Source organism: Hirundo rustica, chromosome 3 (genome assembly GCF_015227805.2).
Source record: "Hirundo rustica isolate bHirRus1 chromosome 3, bHirRus1.pri.v3, whole genome shotgun sequence".
NCBI lineage: Eukaryota > Metazoa > Chordata > Aves > Passeriformes > Hirundinidae > Hirundo > Hirundo rustica.
In genome coordinates, this window is record NC_053452.1 from 70,246,646 (window position 1) to 70,262,791 (window position 16,146).

General features: G+C 36.0%; 1 protein-coding gene across 4 annotated transcripts in view; it reads right to left on the reverse strand.

Annotated features, from left to right (window-relative positions):
* FIG4 (FIG4 phosphoinositide 5-phosphatase) overlaps nucleotides 1-16,146 on the reverse strand; it is a 50,529-nt gene that overhangs the window by 30,403 nt on the left and 3,980 nt on the right. For 3 of the 4 annotated variants that reach the window (XM_040057643.2, XM_040057647.2, XM_040057645.2), the window contains exons 2-7: nucleotides 10,068-10,166; nucleotides 9,730-9,853; nucleotides 6,596-6,752; nucleotides 5,277-5,327; nucleotides 2,555-2,703; nucleotides 517-645 (exon numbers count right to left, since the gene is read on the reverse strand). In XM_040057643.2, the coding sequence (XP_039913577.1) occupies nucleotides 517-645; nucleotides 2,555-2,703; nucleotides 5,277-5,327; nucleotides 6,596-6,752; nucleotides 9,730-9,853; nucleotides 10,068-10,166 (709 nt within the window). The remainder of the gene's footprint in view (nucleotides 1-516; nucleotides 646-2,554; nucleotides 2,704-5,276; nucleotides 5,328-6,595; nucleotides 6,753-9,729; nucleotides 9,854-10,067; nucleotides 10,167-16,146) is intronic. The other variant, XM_040057644.2, reaches the window with a different exon arrangement.

Below are 16,146 nucleotides of genomic sequence, written 5' to 3' on the forward strand. Positions count from 1 at the left end.
AGTGCTCTTCACACAGCAGGGCTGAATTTCTACCATCGTCTTCAACAGAAAGAGAGTAAAATACAAGAATTTTTGCAAATCTCAGTTACTAAAAAATGTTTTAGAGAAGATTAGTAGGAGAGTATTTCTATGGCAATGTCATGGTTTAAACACAGCTGAAACCAGATCAGGCAGCAATTCAGTTCTGCTTAACTTTTCTCCCTTTCCTCAAACATCTGTGGAAAAACACAGCTGAGCCTAAAAATCCTCTCAAGTTCTTTACTACTAAACCCCATGCTTATAAACAGAGCCTCACTGAAAATCTAGTCTACCTGTGTTAAGGCTTTCTTACAATAACTATATTTCTTACTTAGAAAGTAACGAAAATAAAAGCCAAACAATAAGTATAAAATTAAATGGTATTTATATGACCAAATATGAGCAAATATAAATATGAATTTGCTCATATATGAATGTTCAAACTGGGTTTTTTTCAAAAGTGATAAGCCAAAATTCATTACAACAGTAGAAGGATACTTGATTGCCCACAGAATCCATGAATAATATACAGCAGCCAGTCACGATGAACAGCATTTCTTACTGCTTCCAGAAGCTTGGCATTCCACACATACTTTTCGTAAGGCCTACTGCAAACCCCAAATACACCTGGGAAGTTGTTACAATGAAAATGCATTAGTAATTAAGAAACAATCTCACCTGCTTTAAAATCCAGGACATTGGATCTTTGTTTTGATTCCCCCTTGACTGCAACTCAGTGTTATCATTTACTCACATTCCTGAGGTTTGCTGAACACAGATAATTTCAGGCACAAGCTGAAGTCCAGTGTTTATGAGGAACTGCAGTTTTTTTATAGTTGCCAGTCACTGTTGTGACTTGAGTGCCTTCATGCAGAAGTTACCGATATACTTCAGTAATGAAAAGGGATCTCTACATAGTAGCATCAAGGGATTTGATAACAAGGGAAACAAAGTTGTGAATTCCAGTTAAGGCAAAAATGCTCCTACAGAAGGACTTTATAAGCTTCTCAGTTCTGGGTCACCTCTAATTACCAACTAGGTTCTGGAAGACCATGCACATCAATCCTTTTTCACACAAATCAACCTGGTTTACCTAATCTGCACTAACACCAAGAAATGCAGCTATTGTAGACCTGCAAATTAAAATTCTGTTTCTGAAATATCTGGAATCAGAGTCTTTTTCTGTTTCAAATATCAGGACCAAGATAACAACTGTCACTGAAAGGTGGTAGAGAAAACTTAATGAATCTGAAACTTTAAAGAAAATAAAGAAGACAAGAATTCTATTATCTATATTTTTTCACATTTTTTTCAAATGAAGTTTCTGACAGGATGAATTATATTGTAGCAGTACGAGTGCCAATTATAGCAGATAACTACAGCAGTCAAATGTTCTGCTGGAGGAAAAAGGAGTTCTTCTCACAGACTGCAGGTGAAAACGCAGCTGCTGAACAAACTACTGCTGCCTAGATCCAACTTACTGTAAGCCCAAGGAAAACTGATGTAACCAAAATATTTTCATGAAGGAGTTTAGACAGTCAGCAGAAGATGGTCACAAGCACTTAGCCAGCAACTTTTCCTCTTTCTTACTACTAGCAGCATTACTTTGGTGAGAATTAATTCTTAAATGACAGGTGGCTATTTGTAACACACGTTCTGTGAATAGATAGGTGACTAGCACACATTGCTAACGGGGTCAAAGTTAAGGCATCTCCATTTCCTACTGTTTTCACAAAGACATAGAAAAGATAGTGCCCTTGTAAGGACTCCTGAGGGACCCTCCAGATTAGGGTCTTTGCAGAAGAGGAATCATTGCTCTCTTCATTCCTTATGGTCCTTTCTGATATTGTAGTATTTGATAACCAGTTGCTGGTATCTTGATGTATATGGCCATGTTACTAGTATCTTTTTCTTGGGGGCATGGGGGTTTCATTCAACAGAATAAAATCTAATATTAAGAATTTCAGGAGAAACTTTCTCTGTGTGTGTGTGTGTGCACAAAGGAAAAGGGAGAGAAAATACTTTTTTTCTCTGGCTACTCATCTTTATGCGCTTATGAATATGTTAGATCCAAACTGAAAGCTGCAGTTTCCAACCAAAATGAGTAATTTTTCTTACAAATAATTTCTTGATGGGGTGACTACAGTAAGATGATGCTAACTTCATACAGTTCCTCTATTGTCAATATTCTCCAATATAAAACCAAAAAACTGTATTGGTACTTAATTGGTTATTGCTTCCCACTCTCCCTGTAACTCATTCCTGTTGAGTAATCAATTGCTAAAAAATGTCAGCATGCTCAGTCATCTTCCCCGGTTGCAAACTTAAAATGATGATTACTCACCTCTAGAAATCACATTGTTCAAACTGAAATGTACTTGGCACTTTACAAAATCTTTTATTAACTCACAATTGTTAGGACGCAACTGACCAACAACAGAAGACATGAATGTTTCTCAAAAATAAACCTAAGTGGAACATACTTTAAATGCACTCATGACCAACAACATCAGTTTAATTAGATGTGTTTTCTTACCATTTCCCCCCTGCGTTGAAAGTCCTTCATCTTCAAATATATCAAAACTCTCTTGTCGGGTCTGGGTTGTTTCAGTTTTTAATGTCTCAAGAGGCATTCTCAGGACAGTTAGATTATACTGAAGGGAGTGAGATAGATCATAGCTGTAACTGATAGACAATTAACATTTATTAATAATTGTAGATGCAGAGGAAATTTTCTGAAAGCCCTTACTTTCCATCTAGTATTTAACACAGTACTATTTTATAGAAAAGACTTCTGAACAAGATACACAGATTCTGATTCCCTCATGGCAAATGATACAAATGATTTCCAAAAGAGGTTTTACAAAGACAGAAACTCTTTACAGTTTACAAAGACTGAAAATGTGCTTATATTCTTCTTTTAACTGAAAACTAAACATATTTTTTGAACAAAGGATATCAAGAAACTTAATTCACCATGTCCCAAGAAGCATTCCAGAAGTTTTAAAAAAAGCTATTCCATCAGAAGTATCTATATACATTGACAACCTAATTTTTCTGAGATTTAAGTGCTTCACTTTCTAACTGCTATCTGAACTCAAAACAGCCAAAAACCTGGTCCACAAAAATTGTATCTGTCTCCAAATTTATGATTGCAGCACAGATGCATATTAAGGCAATGGCTGTTGAATAAAGAAAAGGCTGGGTTTTGTTTTTTTTATTAGTTCTACAATAGTTACAAATTTTCCACCTCATGTCTCTTTTACTAACACTATGCTAATTGCTAAATTTTTAAGCTACTAGGCTTCTTTCAAAGGAGAAACCAAATGTATACTACACTTAAATCACAAATACTCCCACATTTCCATTTTAGTCTAAGACAGCATCAGTGATTACTGATCTTCATGTAAGTTCTAGATATTCATTAACAATCTAAGAATTATTTAAACATTAGACATTTAGATTTATCACTAATGATAACAAACTGTAACCATGCATCACATACTTCCATAATAATGGCCTGATCCATCTGTTAGGGGAAAAAGAAGTCTGTAACATGCTCTGTTTGCATATAACAGAACCTCTGAAGAGTATCCCAGTAAGAGATGTTCAGGCTGTTTCCCCAATTTCCCTTTAGACCAAATGTTTTCTTATAACTGATTTCTAATTTTCTTCAGGATTTATATAAAAATCATGCAGAAAAAATGTGCTATGCTTTCAGCCAAGAACAATTGAAAGAAAGCTGATAAATTCAAAAGATTATAAAAGATAAGAAAGAATATTACTATCATCCTATGGTTCTCCTTTTGAAAGTGAAAATCAGGATAAATTTACAGCTAAAACACAGAGCACAAAAACATTTCATGAAAACAATTCTTTTAATGAAAAATAAAACATAAACAGTAAATTATCTGCCAGTAGGAAAGTTTTCATTTATGCCACATAGGATTTGTGCCAAACACATACTTTTGTATAAGTCATTCACTTACTCATTTTTTCCGTACAAGAAATTTTAAATATGTAGTTTTTCTTAATTCTAGAGTTTCATCTTGGAGAAAATAAGTCTTTGGGAAGACCCCCCTATGGCCTTCCAGTACTTTAAAGGGGGTTATAAAAAAGCAGGGAGAGGAACTTTTTACATGGGCAATGGTGATTAGATGAGGTGGAATTGTTTTAAACTAAAACTGGAGAGAATTAGGAGGAAATTCTGTACTCTATGTGCAGTAGGGTTGGAACTGGCTGATCTGTAAGGTCCCTTCCAGCCCAGACCATTCTATGGTTCATTTCATGATGAACATGTTTATTAGGGCCACAGAAGAATCTTGTCCTTTCCCTTCTATGTAAAATCATGGAAACAGTACAAATTTGTCATCTCCAAGCAAAGGAGGCAGTGGGGCGGGGAAGTTGTATATTCGGGCTGGGAGACAATGCACAGAAGAAAAACTCAGGTTTTATGCTACAAAAAGCCTTTCACATGCAGAAGCATGAAACACACACAAAACTTGGGTAGGTTTTATCCTCACAGATCCAGCTGTGACAAAAAGCCTTCTTTTTCCAAGAGGAAGCATCTTCTAGACTGACATACCTTTTGGTAATTGCAAGAGGGATTTTACTGTTTATTTATTTTTTAAGTCTTCAAGTCTTCTTTCTAACTACTACTACTGCCAGGTTTATCACCACATTTCTCCCATTTTTGTGCTGTCCCAAAAATCTCAACAGTAGCTCGGACACAGAAACTTGCATTAGGTATGGCACTCATGAAACAGTAAACAAGAGAACTGCAATGCTTAGAAAACCCTGAGAAAGACATATCCCCACACAGGGTGTATCTTAAATGAGGACCTATTTCTCTACCTTTGCTCCTGAATCAAGGCAAAGGCTTATTTATGGAAAATGAGATCAATAAAGAATAAATAACAAGACAAGCAACCACCCTGAAACATAATACTTTTCCAAAGAGAGAACTTCTGCATAATCTGGAAAGGCTGAACAGTCAGTGGAAACAGTAGCTTCAGTGTCTACTTTTTCCATGCCATTAATAGTTCTTTATTTTTTAAGCTAATGGAGACTAAATTGCTAGCCAACTGATTAAAGGAGAAAGCAGGTTCAAAATACACAGATGAAAAGGGACAAGCAGCATGATCATGTGCCTTATTTCTCCCGAATATCAACCTAAAAGTCTTGGGTGTCAAAACAAAACCAGTAATTTTCTAGTTAAGTGCACTTTTTTTTTTAAAGGAACAGTAACTGATACCTACCTAAAATAGAAGTTGCTAGAAAGGTCCACATTTTGAAAGATTCTCAGATACCTAGCAAAATAATTCAAGTTGTAGGAAAAATTATTTTAACCAGACAGACCATAAGAAGTCATTCAGAGGATCAAGGATCAAGAGGATCAGAAAAGAAACCACACATAAATATTGATTCTTGCCCTATGTTCCCTTCCTATCTTACTGTAATTGTTTTGTCAGGTAATTATACTAGAATGTCAACATATGGATAAAATAAATCAAATACCCTCAAAGGAAAAAAAAAAAAAAAAAAAGAAAAAAAGAACTAATGTCTACTCATAAGCATACTCTGTTTCTTTAGGCAGTTGTAAAATTCTGGTTCTATTTTCCACTTATCCACATCAGTTTTTTCAGGACTTAAGAAAATTCTCAAAAATACACAAAAGAAATAAAATTTTTCAGTTACTCTCAAATAAATGAACAAGAAAAGAAATATCTAGTAAAATCTGTCGTAGACTTGCAAATTCCCAGAAGAAACCATTAAATTTTCTATGAATAATAAAATGGCTGGCACCATAAATATGTAGGTGAGATAACACATGGTCTGCTGCACTCTAAGAGGAGAGACTGAGTCTATGAACAATCCCACCTAAAGTGGAAGTTTTTTAATATTTATTACTGGCTTGGTTCATTACCTGACATCAATTTATCATAAACTATAACTTTTTGACTATTTACACTTAGTACAGACTGAAAAGCAGTTATTGATAGCAGTTGCCTGCTATTTCATAGAAGCAAAGTTACTCTACCCTGATAAAAACATAAAGGCTCAAACATTTCTCTTCATAAAAAGTCCCTGAAAGAAAGAAGCAGTTAAACTTACCAGTGAATCTTTACACCACCCTTTACAACCACAACATTCACAAGAATCTGACAGCACAGAGTAATTTAATAATCTATTCAGCACTTTTGGAAGGGCAAAAAAGATCTCTTTAGGTGAGATTAACATCATGCAAGAGCTACTAAATAGAGAACAGTGCCCCAAATCATACAAACCAGTATTAGCATTACTTTGCCCTTGCAGGAATGCTTGTATTTGACACTTCTTGGTGCAGATTTGCTGGATTAGCTCTAACATGGAGTAGTGGACAATAAACTCTAGAAGACTATGACAATTGTATTTACACTCCAGGTTAGAGGCCATAGAACTTATAGCCTGTTTTCCATCCAACAAGATAAAATGGCTTGAATGACATACAATACAAAAAACCCATGACAGCCAGTTGCAGTTCAACATTGTTTAGAAAATATTCAGAAAGTACACACTGATTACCAGCATTACTTACCTGGCCTCATCAGGATGACTGACTCTTACAGAGTCATTTGGAATGTAGATCATATTTGTATCTTCTATTTTATATATTGCATGACCTCCAATATCTGCCATTTTTCTTCTTTTTGTTATTAACACAATGTAGTAGCCTTCTAAAAACCTGACAAAACCTGTTAAAACAGTATTACAATGCTTTTAGTTGCATGTCTGTGTTTATTTAATAAAACACATTTAGAAAAACAGTATCAGAATCGTCTCAAGACTCCAAATAATTTTTATTTGTTCTTAATATTATATGCATATGTATATTTATAATCAATGGAATACATAGTTTTTACTTATTTCCCCCTCACTGTGGGTATTTTTAATACTAGGTAGCAGAAGTATGACACTGAAGATTTGGACTGCTTCTGTCTAGTTAACATACTTGTATTTGCTTTTGACAAGACTCTAATTGTTCAGAGTGAGGCATACTCTACTTACTTCAGATACAGAAAATGGTAATTTTCCAGAGTAAGGAAGAATCCCAGACTCCAATTTTCTTTTCAGGTTCACTTATTTTGTGCTGGGGAGGGACACAGAAGAGCAAAAGGAGTTGTGGGTAAAACAACACCTTTATGCTCTCTCTCTCCATAAGAGCAGGGAACGGAATTCCTTGACTAGAGCAGCATCTCCCCGAAAAAAGCCATTCAGAGTATCAAGGGTACTCCTTTATTTCCTATTTCCTCCCCTAGATATCAACACTTGACCCTGCTGAAATGCAGAAAGCTAGGAAGGTAGAACAGGCAGTGTCTGGTTTTATTGCCTATAAAAAGATGGCTTCTGAAGCCTCCACCCTCATTCCCTGCAGGGCATAGCCATGCTGCTTCATGAAGTGCCTTCTTTGAATTCCTCGATTATATATGATTAGGAAAAAGTGTAACAAACCTTTAAATACAACACAAATGTAGAAATTTAAATGAAAAATAGAAATACATAACCACCCCTGAACGCAAATGTGTTATTAATACAGTATAGTACAGCAGTAACATGCTTTAATAGGCAATAAATTACATTAATTAGCTTTTGGAGTCAGCTGCTCTGATAGGTTGCTGAGAGCTTGAAACCCACTTGCTACTGCACTACTGACAAATAAATTAATTTGGGGAGGGAGGTGATGATAATGATGATGACATGATATAAACAGACTTCACGATTCATCGTTTGACTCGTATTTAAACTGAGTTCTTTTAGCTTTGCGTTACAAAGTAAAGAAGAAGGATGAGGAGAGCACACATTTTCCTCCCTGTCACTGCTGGAGGCTGCAACGTGATCGAATGCACTGCAATCTTTTCTTCCACCTTATTAGCCCCCCTTGGAAAAATGCTCTCACCTGCTCAAAGACAGGAGGCCCTGCTGACAGTAAGAAACAAACCTTCCATTTGAAGCAGACTATTGAATTTCAGTTGCTAAATAGTAGTCACATTTCTTCCTGTATCCTCCAGGTACTAAAATCACTTATGTGAACAGCTTCTGTCCTTTGAATCACCAAATATTATACCAAAGTCTATAGGGAACTGAGCCTTTCTCTTTGGCCTGGTTCACTCCCTTTAAAAGCAACTTCTAAACTTCTTTTAAACACTACACAGTAAACCAGAACTCAGCCTATCAGCACTCCCGTTCTGAGTGCACTGAATGTACTGCATCTGGTCAATGAAATAACTAGAGGACAGAACAAAGCTGTTCTTTGCAATTCCAGAAAAAATAGCCCTGTTCCTCTGACCTGAGCCAGGAGGAAGAAATGAACAACCAGCTGCATTCCTACAAATTACATGTTTATACAGATATGGTCTGAATCACATAATTTGGAAGTATATCATCTGAGAGAGAGTCTCTTACTTCTAGAGAGTCATCTAGAAATACATATACCATATCTGATAACCAATACATCTGTGCAACAGAATAGAAGCTCTCCTGTTATGAACAGTACACATATAAGCAGTCATACAACTGGGATGCAAAATTTTAATTGATCGCAACCAATTTCCAACCAAATATTTATCACATATTTAGACAGTGAGCACTGATGGCTTGTGCAAAAAAAAAAAAACAAAAACACAAAACCAAAAGCAAAACAACAACAACCCACCAAAATCAATGCTGCAAGAGGCTGTTAGAAGCTCCTTTAGGTTTACCCATATTATGAATACTCTTAAGACAGTAAGAAACATAAACACCATCTGAGGAATTTCTGAAAAGCTGGATGTATTGATAAGTTCCAAAATGCTTCAGAGGCAAAAAGAATGAAGAAGAAAAACTGTTTAACTGGCCACTTTGGATTAGAATAGAATTTTATTATGTTTTGATTGTTGCAAAATTCAGGAGTATCCTTTAAAGTAATTGCATCCTCTACTTTCTCCACAGCTTTGGCTTTAGATGTCCAGGTGTATATTGACTCTAATAAACCACAAAGTATTCTTGAGAGCTGTCACAGCACACATTAACATTTATTTTCGAGACGAGCCATCAATATACTGACCTCAGTATGAGACAATAGGCAGGAAAATAGTTATTTTCAGATGAAGTTAGAAGTTATTAAATCCTTGAAGCAATGCTTGAGGATTATGGACAGCTGAGCAGCATTTTAAAGTTCAGCTGACATACCAGTCAGTTCTACTTGTTCAAACATGAAAAAGAAATCTTTAAATATGTCACTGAAAAAGTTAACCAAATAGAAAAGTAATCTTCCTGAATAGTGTGTGATAAAGAAATATAGCCTAATAAAGAATGTTGACTTTCATTTTCTTTTTAAAAAGCATTCTGTGAGCTGTAGAATTCAGGAGTCAGATGCCACATGATTTGTATTCTAAGATCAGCTGAGTTTGGTAAGGTCTTCAACCAAGTTTTCTATAGTTTGGCTATTTCCTAGATCTGTCCCTTAGTGACAAAGAAAAGAGTGGTTACAGCACAATTTTCACCCCTGCACTGACCACCTGTTTTCAAAAAAAGACACAAACTTACTTATCTTTGAGCATGACAATTTTCTAAATGCTCTTTAGTTCCATAAATAAATAAAATCACGGGAGACAGAAAGATATACAGCATGATACAATAAGCCTCAACCCCTAGGTAAACAGAAGATTTTACAAAATCAATCAAAACACTTACCTACTATACCAAAAGCAGAGACAGCTCGAGATAACCCAGAAGAGCCCTTCTGCCCCATCTTTGTTCTGTTTCCCAGGTCTAAACGCCCGAGAAGTTCCCTCACCTCTTGTTGTGTATAAACATGCTTTAAAATAAAAAGTCACACAAGTTACTGTTTCGGTAGTTAAATGTTATTTCATGTCAGAGAACAGCAGGATTTGCTTAATCTGTGAAATATACAATAAACCAAAGGCCCGTTCTACATTCTTTTTTTCCCATTTCAGTGCTACCAGCAAGTAAGCAGTATTATTTGAAACAACTGGGAAAAAAGCCCAGCAAGCAAATACAGAGGCACTTACCTTATCATCAATTATAACCAAATCCTTTGGCTCAGTTCGATCTATTTTCAAAACACGGTATTTGGTTTCTGCAGGATTACTTCCAACTAGAAAATACCGCTACATAAAAGAAAACCAACAAAACAAGTCAGAATGTAACACAAGATAAAGCAACCAAACCCCAGTGTAATGTAAGACATCAGCAATGTCATTTACATATTGTCTAGACTAGATCCATTCCTACTGAAATCAAATATGCAATATTCCATATGGACTGTTAATGAACTGTTTTAGACACTGTTTTAGTATCTTAGGTAGGTATATTTGTATACAACCAAACTCTACAACTTAAAAGAACTCTTCCTCACCTTTGTACAAGGAGGAAAACAAACTTAAAATCAAAGGTTAAAACCTGTTTAGAGAAGATAAACTGTAATTTATACCAGGTACTGTCCAACCAAACCCTGCCCCAGCCATTACTGACTTTTCACTTGCTTTGTAAAAATTAGCAGAAACTTATACATGAGTTTTTAACTTTTCATGGTCTAAAACTTCTGTGCTATATTGTACTCCTTTGCTATTTCTGTCAACTAGTCTTTCCTGATCTATACTAAACACTCCAAAATTGTAAGTACTTCAGTACTTCAAGTTTTCTTCTATTTTTATTTATATTTGCTACGATAGTCTTCTCAACAATGTTCTTCCACAAAATTTAAACTTTCTGATTAACAATACTACTGTTTAAAAAAACATTAGCTTTATTTCACATTTAGAATATGAAAGAATGAACATAGATTAATATATATTATGTCCATTTTTCATGTAAGAAGATCAAACTATAAATTAATTTCTACATTTAGAGGAATTAACAATAAGCACAGGTTGCAGGACTGACTTGCTAAAAGTAGCTCTCATTTTTTTCTAATTCATTTAATCAGTGTGGTGCTAGCACAGCAAGGTAGAACTCATTATTAATGTTCAGCCTAATAGGAAAGCGTGGCAAATTCATGTGGATCTATGCAGTCAGCTCTTAACTCTAAGAGTCACATGGATTTAAGACGTGCAAAAGAAAATCAATAATCATTCATAAAAACCTCACAATTTCATAATTTATACCAATCAGATATTCAAAAACATCTTTACTCTCAAAATATTTAAGGTGAAAGAAGAACTTAAAACCCTCTTCAGCTTCCTTGAATTCACAAAAGCATATACATATTCAGTAAGCTCTAAGTAGGAAAATAAAATAGGTAACTTTAAAAGCCATAAAAGGAAACACCACCAAGTTCTGGCTCTACTTTGTACAATGACATAACTGTGCTGAGTGGCAAGTTTTGCTGTTTACTCCCAAATGACAGTAAGAAGGCCCTTCAAATTCATATGCCACCACAACATTCCCTTGATGAAGCCTTTGAGGCAGTACTTTGTCACAGGAAAGGGTTTCCTGCAAGGTTTTTTTTCAGCAGTGATGTGCTGCAGTGCACAGCGCAGGCTCCCCAGAGTCTGGCCTCCTCAGAGCAGCCTCTGCAGGGCTAAGATCCCTTACTGCCAAGCTCTTGCTTCCCAGGAGGGAAATCATAAGGACAGTGCATGGCACCAAAAGGTACCAGCTCTTCTGCTGGTATCACCCATCATCAGCAAGAAACACCAAACCACCAAGACAGACACTTGCTTTCACCATGCCACTATATCACCTTTTTCTTATGCAGCAAAGCTGAATGGGTAGAGGGAAGTATATTAATTTGTAATACTCAGATGATAAGTTAGTATTAATTTCAAGAGTGCAGCTTCTTTGTAAAAAACTGTTAGCTAATTAAAGGCAAATAATTTTAAGTATTCCATAGTACTGCAGTACAGCTCAGTGATGTCCCACTGTGTCCAGCTCACTAAATGAGTGTAATTTCTTCCCAAAGTGATACCTAAACTTACAAACAAATAATACTGAATAAAAAAGAAAAGAGCACAACTGTAAGATGTCCTAATGGCAGTTTGGACCATAGAGGACATTTAAAATTGGGACACACATGATACACAGGGGGAAGAGAGAGAGAGAGAGAGAGAGAGAGAGATGGATATAGAGTTGCAAATGCTACTACTAAGTAGTCCAGCTGGATACTTCTCCATTCCATTTTAATTAACCAATAAAAATAAGTGCTGCGAGGAATGCATCACTCACATCACCTTGGCAGCTGCAAGAGAGGGGTGTGCAGAGCTACAGAGCCAGCATTAGGTGCTGCTGCTGCTGCTGGGGCTTAGAACAGCAGCAGAGTTAGATTATATGAGGAGTAATTGTACCTGCAGACCGTGGAAGCAACGACCATAACGAATAGTACTTAACAGGCTCTCTGAAGTAATTTAGAGACTAATTTATGGGGTTTACGCTGGAGAACCAGACTGTGTAATGTATTAAGGAAGGTCATTTAAGAGCAGCATCAAACCTGAGCATCAGTGGACTTAAAGTAAGGCAGACAATGAGAAATCTCTATTCAGCAAATGGGCATTTCACCCACTGCATGATAGAGGATATTCTTGTGGAAGTAATAAAGGAAACATCTGCAAAAACTTTTGAATTTAGGTTAGTGTTCAAAACCAGGAACCAAAAATTAGACCTCTGCTTGGGAAGTTTTCAGGACTGGCTAACAAGCATGTAACAGCAAAAAAAAAAAAAAAAAAAAAAAAAAAAAAAAAAAAAAAAAAAAAAAAATTCTATGGTCGCAACATAATTGTAAAATTAATCAACGCTAATATGTGCTGTAGTATTTACAACTCTTTTGATTAACAGAAATTGTTACAATGTTACAATTAAAAAAAAAAAAAAGGAAAAAGCTATGGAAACTTTTCTGGGAGTATTTATCCTTATTACTTCATTCTGTTTATTACTAAGTTGAACTGAATAATTTGAAGCATTTCCCAAGTGTCTCAAACAATTCCACTCCACAGCATAGCCAGTGTATTTAGATAAACAGGCAACCTTGACCAACAAACTACTTCCAGAAAACTTTCCAGGGGAATCTGCCAGCTCCCTCACCCTGCTCTAGCCAGAGCCCTCCAACCATACCTGAGGTGACCCATGCTGCTTCCAGGTTTACTCTGCCCCTGGCCTCTGCTGAACTTTGCTAACAAGCACACTTTACCAACCATGGCAACACACCAGGCAGCTACAAGAGCTGGACTGAAGCTTAATTTATTGCACAATTATCACTAAGCAACCACAAGATAGGAACAGTCATTAGTCATTTCCACCTGGGACTGAGTTTTAACAAAAGCAATCTAATTGAAAGGCTTTACACCATCTTTTATCAATCTTTTGATTCAGCCAAAGCAAGCAAAACAGCTTCTTCTAAAAGGAGTCTAAACAAAATAAAAAGGCAAATTTGCCTTTTTTGCGATTTGTTGATTTTTAATGAATTTTTAATTCATTCTGAAATCAAACATTCTGCTCACTCCTTACCCCCCCCTTTTTTTTTAAGATTACTTCTTAGAACTCTGAGTCTGTAACTATGATTTGTTTCTTTGTGTAGACCAATTATGATTAAGAAATGCTAGCAGAGCAAAAAACTTTTTCAATCCTCAGTTAAAAAGCTACAAACAGCTTAATCAGCAGGAAAAAAGTGCAAAAATACAGCACAAGTTGAAAATAGGCAATGCACTAATACAGCCAATTTTAAAATCTGCAAATAGCATTAAGAAAACACTTAAGATCTTAGACAAAAAGCTTGCAAAAACAATACCTTGTTGAGACCATGGAAGCGTCTAAAAACACAAAGCCCTGAAGAAGTGGGTTCACCATGGCCATCTGCCAGATCCCTACCCAGCCACTCTCTCACTCCACCTCCTCAACAGGACAGGCAAAGAAAATAAGATGGAAAAGGTGATGGGTCAGGACAGAAAGACTGCCTAACACTTACCATTACAGGCAAAATAGACTTGACCTGGAGAGAATGTATGTAATTTACTGACAATTAAAACAGAATCATAGTATAATTACACCTCGATGCAAAAACTCCACTCTGCTGCTTCTTTCTACAGGACCCAGAATAATTCTGGAAGTGCCTTTCATCTCTCATAGAAACTGGCAGAATGACATGAAGAAAGGATAAGGTGCCAAGAGAGGTACCTGGAAAAGCAAAGCCATCTGCTTCCTGTAACCGGTTGAAATTCTTCAAAAGCAGCTCTTACAGCATGAGGAATTTTAAGAACACATGCTGCCAAGCACCACTCCCTGGGCGTGTAGGAATGGGTAACCAAAGATTTTTGGTCCCAAACAGGACTTTTCTCTTGCTACTCCGGTGAAGGATTCCTCCAGATTCTCTCTTCTGATTCTCAGCTAAATCTATTAAATATCTATCTATACATTTTTCTTCAGCCAAATAATTATTTGCTCTTTAGCATCTATTCTGTTGGAATGCTTTCAGAAAAGTAACTGGATACCTTTTCAGCACTCACTTCAATAGATTAAGTAATTTGTATGTCTAATAGAATAGACTGTCCTTTTACTTCTCTCAAGACATCACTAGCATTTATGTTTCCTCACTGGACTTTCAATGGACACTTTCCTGGTTAAATTCTTGTTTCTTAGATGAATAAGGACTGTGAGTCTACATAATATACCATACAAGGTTTTATTCTAGAGATCCATAAGTATTTTTGTATTAATGACCTTACCACAAATAGCCACATCTCTCTTTTTCAGACCTGTAATTCATCAGCAGCTCAACCCTCCCACTCCTTCAGTTAAAACACCCAGATCCTCCTCCTTCACTTCTGCTGCTTCTGAATTGACAAACTCTCAGTAAACTTCCAATGGTGTGTAACCTATTGTAAGGTGCATGAACTTTTATAGTATACCATTATATTTCAATTTTTTTAAAATCTGTTCCTGAGAACCATCATAATTTCTTGCTTTATTGTCCTCTGATTATCCTACAAAACCTTAAAAGACTAATCAGAGCTGGTCCACGTTTTGAGCTAATAACATTAATGAAAATGCTTAAGTACATCAGTCCTAAAAACATTACTTGAAAAAAGTCATCCTGATCAGATGATTCCTCATTCACTCCACACTAATTTATCTACTAATTTCTCTACTGCGTTTCTTCCTTCCATAATAAAGCCAGAGATTTTCCTTGTGGCACTGCATCTCAATAGAGGATTTGATTTTAATGCATAAGGCCATCTAATTTTTAGATTAAAATGTGCAATACACCAGGTTAATCAGTCTAGACTGTGTTTTGTCATTTGCCTGAATTTGCAATTACTTTCCTGTATGCAGGACTTCTGAATGGATTTAATATTCCATTTGTCATGTTCCAGTCACAGCACCACCCTTGACTTGAGCAACTTGAAAATATTCACAGTCATTTCACTGTTTAGTATATTTAATTTTATTTTTACCTCAACACGGATTGGTCCCTTTTTCATAACCTTAGTCTTGTTACTCACTTTCTCTTCACCCCTCATTCAGTACATTCATATTCAAAGTAAGTTTTTACTTTAAACAAAGAAAAATATTTATTTAGTTTTTAGGGCAATAACAAACTTAGTTTTAATAATAAAAATTTGCAATAGAAAATGCCTATTTTTATTAATACTTTGTTACATTAAAATAAGTACCTTTTTTTTCCCCATAGCATCATTACCTTCAAATACATCAATTTGTGATCATTTATCCACAAGCCTCCCATCCAGAAAGATGGATTCACACCAAAACCAAATCTGTAAGTGTATCTCACCTGTTGCTCTAGCGATCATAAGACATCCAGGACAACACAGAACAAAATAAATAAAACCCATGTTGCCAGAACTTAGGCAGACACTTGTAGGTACATCTTTCACATCAAGTGGGATGCATCCACTTTTGAACTTTAGTTTTGCTCTGCCTGAATAGTGCAAACCCTTCAAATCTTGTGGTGTTCTCATCACCGCTATTCCACCAGCCATCTGCCCTGCTCATAAATGCTCTCAGAGCCCACATACACCAGTAGATCAGGCTTCCCTATTTTATAGCCATATGTCCAGCAGTATGGCAAGACAGTTAAGCCAGAAACAGAGTTTTATTAAGCTGCACAAAACTCCTCCTCTCGTCCCAATTCCATGCTCT